Consider the following 10,784-nt stretch of genomic DNA (forward strand, 5'->3'; position numbering starts at 1 on the left):
GAGGCCCGTCAGCTCTCCTACCTGCTGCTTTCGGCACAGGTAGAGCAAAGGGGGACCTCCACAGACACTACCTTGGGGGCATGGGCTGCTGCACCAGCTCCTCTGCAGGGGTCTATACACCACGGAGGTGTCCTGCTGGCTTTCTACGGGTCATTTCTCACCCTGGAAAGGACAAGCCACACTAAATAGCAGCTGAAGCTGCTGACCAAAGGCCAGGAGGTGGGAGCATGGCTGGGCATGCTGAACCGCTGCAGTGCTTCAGCTCTGGGCGTTGCGATGACTAGGCATGGACACATCCCAGCCCCAGCGGTCATTTTCAGGGCTCGTGCCCCCTGTGGAGCCCTGGCTGACACCAGCTGGTGTCTGAGGCCCTGTGGGCAGTTTTGGTTCTCTCTGCCCCAGCATCACGCACTTCACAGCAAACCAACCCCAGCAGGCTCTGACCCGGCTGTGGTCAGTGCTGCTCAGAGCATCACACCCACACTAGCACAGGCAGCGAGCTGGGCTTGGTTTTAGCACTGGGAAGGCTGCTATAACTCAGGGCACAAAGTCATGCTGCAAGGCAGCCCCATTGGCTCACTAATTGGGATCTTGCCCCCTCTGCCCCCTGTCAGGAGACCTGTGATGAAAACATACGCTGCTCCTGCCCACGGTGTTGGTTTGTCCCAGTGGTGACAGGTTTCCCAGTACCAGAGGTTCCCTGGCCCACAGGGAACCCCCCCCCCGACCGAAAATGTAAGTCGCCTGCCTCATTAACAGTGGACTGCAGGAAGCAAATGCTGCAGGAACATAATGAGTAAATCACCTGCGAAAGAGGAGTTCAGCAAATGCATACAGCATCATGATAAAGGAGGGGGCATTTACGAGAGATCAGTCAGCATCACTCGTTGATTAAATGAGCAGAATGAAAATGAAGTTTGGAAAGGTCTGTAAACTCTTCAGCTTCAAGGCATAAACCAAGTCCCAGTTATTGGGGGCTGAGAGGAACCTTTATTTTTGTAGCAGGTTATTCAACAGCTGCCTCCCGCAGTGCGTGCTGCCTTCCCAGGAAGCATCTCTTGTTGGGCGGTGTGAGAAAACAGATCATGGGCTGATCCAGTCTGCCACATCCATCACTGTTACCCTCTTCTGTCATGTGCAGGCAGGGTAGTGACCTGCCCCATTAAATCCGTCCATGCAGAGGGCTAGAGCTGTGTAACTTTTGGTAGCTCTCTTTCCATCAGTGTTTTTCTCAGGGTCGGGGGGAGAGGAGGAGGGGGATTCACTCAGCAAGAAACACTGTAAACGTGCACAGAGAATAACCTCTAAGTATGTATTCTGTTTTGCACAGCATCTGTGAATGCAACGGTGCTTGTATGAGTGTGTGTGCATATATTTTACATACAAATATTGAAAAAATATTAGCTGATGACGTGATTAAATGGGTCTGTCTTAATATGTGGCACATGCGTGAAGAAATGTGTGTATGCATTTGCATGTAAAATAACCGAATAGGAAGGAAAAAAAATCTTTCAATATTCAGCCCAGGCACTGAGCGAATTCCATCTATTTGCAAAAAGCACTGCTGCCAGTGGGAATGTCACCGGGCAGCTGTGACACGGGGGAAGGCACCTGCAGCCACGTGGAGCAGCCGGGAGGACCACTGCCCTCAGTGCCTGCCAACAGCACGTACCTGAAAGGCTTTCCCAAACCTGCTCCCTTCAATTAAACGTCCCCTCCTTTTCCTAATGCCCGGAGCGTTAATAAATAGATAAATAAATCAAGGTCCTTAAAGGTTCATTGTACCCCAGCGAGCAAATTTTGGGTCAGGGACATTTTCAGGTTGCAGGTGCTGAGCTCTTCGCCTGTCCCTTTTGGCAATCCCGGCACTGCAAAGCCCGACCGTGGTTCCCGGGGGGGAGGAGGAAGATGAAGGCAAAACCATAGCTCCGTTTATGCTGATATTAAATTGCAAGCTCCATGATCTCATGCAATTTAAAGTTATTCCAAATGAACTATCTCCAAGAACACAATTTTAATGTTTCCGTATCAGCCCATTCTTATCTTTCTGCATTACCGTGATGTCATTCAGGAATAATAATTGCACTATTACTTTTGGTGTCTAAACAATCCGGCGAGGAGAAACGCGTTTCAGGCACCGCCCTGGGAACCGCTGCTGCCTAAAAATCGGGTGCGAAGTTTCTAAACCCCCCCCGCGTCCCTCCCCGGGGGTGCAACAGGTGTCTTGCCCGGACAGGCGGCTTCTGCTGGAAATGGAAGCGTGTGGGGACGGAGGCATTGGCATCTCGAAGGAAATGTTTCTTTTCCTGTCTCTCTTTCCTTTTTTTAATTTATTATTATTATTATTTTTAACTTCTATAGGATGCAAATGAACAAAACGCAGCCCGAAATGCCCCGATCTCTGATCGGAGCGTGTGTGTGATGCGGCAAGGCAAAGGTGCCAGCCAATGAAAGCGGGGCTGCCTATTTTTTTTTTTTTTTCATCATTAGTATTGCGAAGCAACATTAACTGGTTGGAAAGACTTTTCGGGAGCAGGCAGAGCCTGCGAGCCATCACTCCCTTCCAAACGATTTGTCTTGCTATCCGGATTTTTGAAACCGACGCCAGGTTTCCCTCGCTTAATCTCCGCGCGGGATGACAAATGATATGTATATTTCCACCCCCCTCGAAGAATCGGAGAATAAGCAAGGAAAACAAAGGCGGTTTTGTATTTTAAACCTAGATATACACGGGGGTGAGGGGTGTCGGGGAAGCGGCACCAGCGCGGGTTTACGTGCCTACAGGCGGCTTTTAAGCTCCTGGCCGCGGGGCAGCGCACGGGCAGCCGAAGCCGCTGGCATCGCTGTTCCCACGGGTGGGGGTCCTAAAAAATAAGTTTTCCACGCGTGTCGCCCGGCCAAGCCCGCAGGCAGAGGGCAGCGCTCGGGCATCCTCCGCCGACGGGGTCACGCGTGGTGCGGATGTCCCCGAGGGGGTTAACGCTGCAGGCACCCGTAAAGGGGTGGGGGGCAGCAGAGGTGGAAGGGGCCGGCCGCAGCTCCCTTTTTTGTGAAGGGTCCCGCATTCACTGAGATGTTGCTGGGGAGTGGGGGGAGAACCCCTTGGGAAGGGTTTTGGGGGGGTTCCCGCCGCCGTCCCGGGGGTGGGTGGGGGGGCGCCCGGCCCGCAGCTTTGGGCAGGGGGGGAGCGGGGCTGAGAAACGCGCGGCGCGGTTGTGGACGCAACGAAAAAAGCCGCTGGGACGGCGCTGGAGGCAGCAGAGGCAAAGCCCCCGGCAGTGCCGGCCCCGTCCAGGTGAGCGGAATCTAAATGGTGTCCCCCTTCTTCCTCCTCCTCCTCCTCCTCCTCCTCCGCGCCTCCGCACGCAGACAGGGAAATTAAAGTCATTTATTGAGAGCGAAAAAAAAATAAGGAAAGGGGGGGGAAAGCAGGAAATAATACCGAGGGTAGTTTATCCTATTATTATTATTATTATTGTTGGGGGGGAGGTAACGGCTGACGGCAGCACCCCCCACGAAGCCGTCCCCGGCGGCAGCTCCCCGCCGGCCGGGGGCCGAAGTCGCCGTCGGGGCCGCGGGGGGATCCCCAAGGGAGCGGGGCTGCCGCCCCCCCCGGCCGGCCCGGGGAGCGCCCCCAGACCGACATCTCGTTTCTCTCCCCGGGAGCTGCTGCACGGCGCAAAAAGCCCCGAGCCGGGGTGAGAAGCGTCCCGGTGGGGGCTTTTCGGAGCGCGTTTGTTACCCCAGCAGGTGCTAAAAACCAATAAGCCTCGAACAAGCGCGGCCCCCGCCGGGACCAGGGACAATTGTTTCCATTTAATAAATATTTCCCCCGCGGGCCTTTGGCGGGAGGCAGGCAATTATTCAAAGCGAGCCGGGACGCGGGCCGGCTCCCGGGGTTAAGCGGGGCTGCGGAGCGGGGGAATTGGGAGCGGGGCAGCGGCCCCGCAGCCGGCGGAGCGCGGCGCTCGCAGCCCCGACGGCGGCCGCGGAGAGCCCGGAGGGCGCCGGGCCCGGTGCGCTCCGCTACCGGCACACCGGGGGGGTCCCGAGCGGCTCGGAGTCCCCCCCCCCATCACTCCGCTCGCCTCCCCCGCAGCTGTTAGTGCGGCAACTCACAAAAGCCTTCCCTTTAATCCGTGCGCTCGCCGGTGGAGGGGGGGGGGGGGGGTCCTCCTTTCCCCTCCTTTCTTCCTCCTCCTCCCTCCCCTGTCCCCTCCCCTCCTCTTCCTCTCGCCCTTCCTCTCGGCCTCTCTTTTTAAGCTGGTCCCCCTCCGCGCTGATTGGGCGGCCGGCCGCGCTGTGAACGCCCTGCCACTATGTCAGCCTGCGCGCCGCAGCCCCTCGCCTTTGAACTGCCCCGCGCCGCTCCGCGTCCCCACCGCCGGCTCGCCGCCCGCCCCGCCGCCCGCCGGCCTCCGCGGGCCTCCGCGCCCCTCCGCGCCCCTCCGCGCCCCGCCCCGGCACGGCTCCCGCCGGGGACGGCGTTGGCGGAGGACCTGTGATGATCAGCTGAGCCCGCGCCTCCCGCTCCTCCGGCTGCCCCGGCCGCCTCCTCCTCCTCCTCCTCCTCCTCCTCCTCCTCCTCCGCCTCTTCCTCCCGCCGCCGCCCGGTGCCGCCGCCCGGTGCCCCCCAGCGCGCCCCGCACCGTGCCCCGCCGAGCCGAGCCGCCCGCCCGGCCGAAGCATGTCCAAGCCCAGCGACCACATCAAGCGCCCCATGAACGCCTTCATGGTGTGGTCCCGCGGCCAGCGGCGCAAGATGGCCCAGGAGAACCCCAAAATGCACAACTCGGAGATTAGCAAGCGGCTGGGCGCGGAGTGGAAGCTGCTCTCCGAGGCGGAGAAGCGCCCCTACATCGACGAGGCCAAGCGGCTGCGGGCGCAGCACATGAAGGAGCATCCCGACTACAAGTACAGACCCCGGCGCAAGCCCAAGAACCTGCTGAAAAAGGACAGGTATGTCTTCCCTTTGCCTTACCTCGGGGAAACCGATCCCTTAAAGGCCGCCGGGCTTCCCGTGGGGGCCACTGACTCTCTGCTGAGCTCCCCGGAGAAGGCCAGGGCTTTCCTGCCTCCCACCTCAGCACCTTACTCCTTACTTGACCCCAGCCAGTTCAGCTCCAGCGCCATTCAGAAGATGACTGAGGTTCCTCACACCTTAGCCACCAGCACCCTACCCTACGCCTCCACCTTGGGATACCAGAACGGGGCGTTCGGCAGCTTGAGCTGCCCCAGCCAACACACCCACACTCACCCCTCGCCAACTAACCCTGGCTATGTCGTGCCATGTAACTGTACAGCTTGGTCGGCTTCCAGTTTGCAGCCTCCAGTTGCCTACATATTATTCCCGGGCATGACCAAGACTGGGATAGACCCCTATTCTTCAGCACATGCGACTGCTATGTAACACCCACCCACACCCCCACAGGCGTCCCCCCGCCCCGAGCGAGGCTTGGGTTGCAGCCGGAACTGGGATTCATTCATGTGCATGTACATAAAACCCGCAGAAGCAAAAGGCCACCCGAACACAGGACTCTGCCGCCCGCCGCCGCGCCGGGACAGCCGCGGACGCTGCCTCGGGGATGCTCCCGGAGATGCTCTCGCCCAAACCCGGCCCTCGCCCCTAGAGCTGTCCCCAGGCTCGGGGGGGGATCTACAGCCGCGGGGGCGGATGGCAGCCCGGCGCTTGTAAGAGTTGTAAATGTCTTTAAAAAAATCCCGGAAAAAAAAAAAAGGAAAAAAAAAAAAAAAGCGAAAGAAAAGCGGACCTTGAACTGCCCCTTTGGGACAAAGCGGGGAAATATAAGAGAGAGAGAGGCGGTTTCGATTTTTATTTATTCTTTTAATGTCTATGAGTTCTCCAGGGTCTCATGTCACTTGGACTTGACTTTGGGAAGTCCCGGTGTTACTATGATTTTTTTTTGTTTTGTTTTCCTTTTGCACATTGAAAGATGAGATCAGCTGTGTTATATATATAAATATATATATATTTTGCCACCACGCACTACTAGGTAAAAATTGCTTTTCATGTCAGAAAAAGGCTCTTCAAAGTTAAAAGAACAAAAAAAAAAAAAAAAAAGAGGGGGAGAAACATTTATATTTAAAACATATGATAGTGTTTGCTTAATTTAAAACAGATAGTCCTTAAATTTGTGTGATCCAGTGAGACTAGATCTAAGTTTACTTTAGACAGAGCGTCAGGTATGAAGTCAGGCAGTAGAATTGTAAAAAAATTAATACTACTACTACTAATAATAATAACGAAAAACCGAATAAAAAGCGACGGTCATTTAAATATGTTTTCGCGATGTCTTGGGAAGATAAAAGAAAACGTGTATCCGGCAGGATTTTACCTCGTTAAACCTTTTCATTTGTTGAACAAAGCCGTTTTGAATAAAGACAATCTGTCGTTAAACGAGGCCACTGCGTGGTGTGAGTGCGGCGCCCCGTCGGAAGAGCCCCGCGCCCCTCACCGGGGCCGCCGGCCAAAGCCCCGGCACTCGCCGCTCTCCCCGACGGGGCGCACCGGCTCCGGCCCTGGGCCGGCGTCGCCCCGCAGCCGGCTCGGGCTCCGAGCGGAGCCCGTCGGGGAAAAGCGACGGCTGCGGGGCGAGCGGGGCTGCCGGTGGAGGAGGGAGCCCGCGGGAAGGGCCGGGGGGAGCCCACCCCCGCTCCGTCCCGGCCCCCCGCCCCGTCGGGCTTGGCAAAGTTGCCTCGGCGGCGTCGAAGTTTTAGCGGAGGTTGTTGTTTCTTTCTTTCGGTTTTTAATTCTTGTCGGAAGTAGCGGAGGAGGGGGGGGGGGGTTGCGGAGAATTAACATCTCGTCGGGAACAATTAGCGGTGTTTGGGGCGCTGTCCGTCGGGGCCTCTTTGTGAAGGGAGGGGAGAGGTGGGCAGGGGGAAGGAGCAAGGCGCAAGGTCCGTCTGGAGGAGCTGAATAGCCGGGCTGCTGCGTGTTTGGATGTGCTTTGCTCATTAAGTGCTCTTTGGAGACCGCTGTTAGAATTAAACGGCATAACACAATTAACATACATGGGGCTTGAATGGGAGGGTAAGCAGAGGAAGAATAGATAGATAAATAAATGAGAGATCAGGCGAAGGTAAACAAAAGGCGAGAGGAGAAAAGAGCTGAAAGGAGAGGTTAGAATGGCTGCTCCAGCCTTGTTTAGCATGACAAAACGGCTCTTACAAATGAGGACAATTAAAGGAGCTGGCTGAGGGAGGGCCTGGGAGCAGCGGGCCGATCCGCTGGGACACGCGGGGCTCAATGCGCCCGGCGTGGGGCAGGGAGGCGCGGAGCGGCGCCGGGAGCGCCGGGCGCTGATTTAACCCCAGCTGACAGTTGCTGTCAGTCTCGGTGATAACACCGATAGCTCAGTGTCCTTTAACATCTACCCAGATTAGTTTGACAATGGGCGGAGGTAGAGCCGGGGGGAAGCGCCTGCCCGCGCCCGCCGGGCCCCGCAGCAGCAGCCGGGGGGGGCCCTGCGTCAGCCCCCGCTCCCACGGCGGCCGGGGGTCGCTGCCGACCTCGGCTCGGCCGCCCGGGACCCTCCGTGCCCCGGCAGGGCCGGGCCGGGCCGGGGCGAGCAGAGCCGAGGGGCGCCCGTCGGGGCCGCGCTCCCCGGGGTGGCCCCGGCGAGAAACGGACCCGGGGCCGGGGTGCTGGGGGCAGAGCCGGGGCGGGGGGACGGGGGGGTGGAGGGGGTGGGGGGTGAACACGAAGTGGCAGGGCTGGGAACTTCAGCGGGACCTTCCTTCCGACTTTCTCCCTTCTTTACTATACACTCCCTTCTTTAATATACACTTCTTTTCTCCCTTCTTTCAATTTCTCTTTCTTTCTTTCTTTCTTTCTTTCTTTCTTTCTTTCTTTCTTTCTTTCTTTCTTTCTTTCTTTCTTTCTTTCTTTCTTTCTTTCTTTCTTTCTTTCTTTCTTTCTTTCTTTCTTTCTTTCTTTCTTTCTTTCTTTCTTTCTTTCTTTCTTTCTTTCTTTCTTTCTTTCTTTCTTTCTTTCTTTTCTCTCTCTCTGTCTTTCTTTCTTTCTTTCTTTCTTTCTTTTCTCTCTCTCTGTCTTTCTTTCTCCCATTTTCACTCTCCTCTTTTCTTACTCTTTCTGTTCTCCCTCTTTCTTCCTTTCTTTCTCCCTGCCCGTCTCTCTCCTTCTCTCTTCCTGCTTGTCCCTCTCCTGTCCTCGCCCACCGCCCGGTGGCCCCGCCGGACTCCCCTCCCCTCCCCGGCCGCCGCTCCCCGTGTGCTCCGCTTCCATTCCCCAAGCCGCGTTATTCCTCCAACGCGCTCGCCCGCCTGCAGGTGTGTAGCTATTTAACTCGTGGAGATAAATAAATTAAATAATGATCTTGACACTGCAGTGAACCGATTACTGACTTTGATGTCAAAGGGAAACCAAAAAAAAAAAAAAAACCACCCAAAAAAAAAACAACCAAGGGAGAGAAAAAAAAAGCTATTCCCTCGAGGGGGAAATGCAGCTCCCTGTCAAACCTGTTTCCCCACAACTGTCTCCTTCTTTCAATAAAATCATTACACAAAGGCCGCGGGGTTGTGCGCACCACGCCTTGGGTGCGCGGCCGGGCGCTGTCCCGGGCCGGGCTGCGCCGCGGGGCCTCGCCCGCCCCCCCCTCGGACCCCCCCGCGCAGCCCCGCGACGGAGCGGCCCTGCCCCGCCGCTGCCTGCCGCCGGGCCCGCATCCCGGCATGGATCCCCCTCTCCGCTCCCTTGCTCCTCCTTTTTCTTCTCTTCTCTTCTCTTCTCTTCTCTTCTCTTCTCTTCTCTTCTCTTCTCTTCTCTTCTCTTCTCTTCTCTTCTCTTCTCTTCTCTTCTCTTCTCTTCTCTTCTCTTCTCTTCTCTTCTCTTCTCTTCTCTTCTCTTCTCTTCTCTTCTCTTCTCTTCTCTTCTCTTCTCTTCTCTTCTCTTCTCTTCTCTTCTCTTCTCTTCTCTTCTCTTCTCTTCTCTTCTCTTCTCTTCTCTTCTCTTCTCTTCTCTTCTCTTCTCTTCTCTTCTCTCTTCTCTTCTCTTCTCTCTTCTCTTCTCTTCCCCTCTTCTCTCTCTTCCTCGTCTCCTTTCTCCTCTCCTCTCCTCTCCTCTCCTCTCCTCTCCTCTCCTCTCCTCTCCTCTCCTCTCCTCTCCTCTCCTCTCCTCTCCTCTCCTCTCCTCTCCTCTCCTCTCCTCTCCTCTCCTCTCCTCTCCTCTCCTCTCCTCTCCTCTCCTCTCCTCTCCTCTCCTCTCCTCTCCTCTCCTCTCCTCTCCTCTCCTCTCCTCTCCTCTCCTCTCCGTTTCCTCTTCCCCTCACCTTCCCTGGGGAAGTGGTTCCGTTACGGCTGGATGCTGCCCGCAGGACCACCTAGGCAGTTAAAAGCATCCAGCCCGGCCTTCCTTTAACCAAAATAACAAATAAGAGAGGAAGAGGAAAGACGGCGGGGGCAGGAGGAAACGGGAGAGCCCGAGCTGGCGCCCAGGTGTAACCGTGCAATCGCCACGGAGCTGCTGCAGGAGAGACAAAGACAGAGGGGGAATTACGTGATGTTAAAAACTTTATTTTAAAGGACACATTAAGCTCGTAGAAGTCTCTGAGAGATATTACTTATTTCTGCTTATTAGTGATAATAGCCCAGTAAATTTGCTATTGAGTGTATCAAAGGCATTCAAAGAGACTTTGAAACATCAAAAAGATTGCGATTCTGATTTTACGGTTTTATTCCAGGCCCGACCTCCTGGCTACGTTCCTTGATTGTAGTGTTTTAAAGTGAGCGGTGATCAGAAAGGCGTCCTCCTCCTCCTCCTCCTCCTCCTCCGCTGCTCGCAGCCCCGACCGGCCGGCCCGGCCCGGGCCCCACGCGGGGCACGGAGGATGCGGCTCCAAAGGGCCGCCGTGGGGGCGAGCAGGCGAGGACACGTCCCACGCTGCGTGGGCAGGGCGCTCCGCCAGCTCGCCCTTCTCCGTTAAAAGGAAAACACAACCCAAAGTGCTGCGAAATTGGAAAAAACGAGCTGCAGCCCGTGGGCTTAGCAGGGCTCTCCCCCGGCGCGGTGCCCCCACGGGAGGCGTGGGGCAGGAGCCACGGGGTGGCCGCGGTCGCGGGGGGGAGAAGCGGGATTCGTTTTGTGCGCTGCGGCCGCCGCGGGAGCCGGGCATCCTCTGCCACCGCCGGGCTTTTGATGTGTAATTTACCCGTTTTCCTTCAGTCCTTAATTTTGCCTCCCCGTCTCCTCTTTTCTCCCTTCACACGCCTCTGTTCCAGTTGGGGTGTTTTAGACGAACACCAAAGGGACAATCCAGCCTACCCCCCCCCCTTTTTTTTTCTTCCCGTTTTTTATTAGGGCAAATAGCGAAATGTTTCATTATTACCGAGCGCGCTGCTTTTGTAAAGCTACACAAGAAATAACGCGCGGGGTCTGTACAGGTCCGCACGGCAACAAGCAAACATGTGTACGCGTAAAAGCCCAGAAATTAAATACCGGTTGATCCCAATTTAAAAAGGAGAGCGAGGGAGAGGGAAGCGGCTCTTTGAGTGTGTGAGAGAAAGAGGGGAAGAGATGAGTAGCTGGTAATTATTGAAATATAAGGATGAGATTAATTCAAAGGAAACAAACTATGAAAACAATTGGAGCCGAGTGAAAAGCAAAACCCAGATTAGAATTTGCTTGTGGTTTGTTGTCTGTCTGCTTTCTTTCCTCCTCCCCACCCATTGTCACAGTGCAAGGCAATGGGATTTGCACACTTGAGGTGTAATAGCATTACTGCATTAATTAAAATTTTCATTTC

At 56.0% G+C, this 10,784-nt stretch overlaps 1 protein-coding gene across 1 annotated transcript; it reads left to right on the forward strand.

Annotated features, from left to right (window-relative positions):
- The first annotated feature begins 4,194 nt into the window (after window positions 1-4,194).
- Window positions 4,195-6,422, forward strand: SOX14 (SRY-box transcription factor 14). The gene has a single exon (XM_005019391.6). It carries the CDS (start codon window positions 4,688-4,690, stop codon window positions 5,408-5,410), a length of 723 nt encoding a protein of 240 aa, XP_005019448.1. The 5' UTR covers window positions 4,195-4,687; the 3' UTR covers window positions 5,411-6,422.
- Window positions 6,423-10,784: the final 4,362 nt, after the last annotated feature.

The sequence above is a fragment of the Anas platyrhynchos genome, chromosome 9, assembly GCF_047663525.1.
Source record: "Anas platyrhynchos isolate ZD024472 breed Pekin duck chromosome 9, IASCAAS_PekinDuck_T2T, whole genome shotgun sequence".
Classification (NCBI taxonomy): domain Eukaryota; kingdom Metazoa; phylum Chordata; class Aves; order Anseriformes; family Anatidae; genus Anas; species Anas platyrhynchos.

Coding starts and splice junctions, on each gene's coding strand:
- SOX14 (XM_005019391.6), top strand. CDS start 4,688: ATGTCCAAGCCCAGCGACCACATCAAGCGCCCCATGAACGCCTTCATG.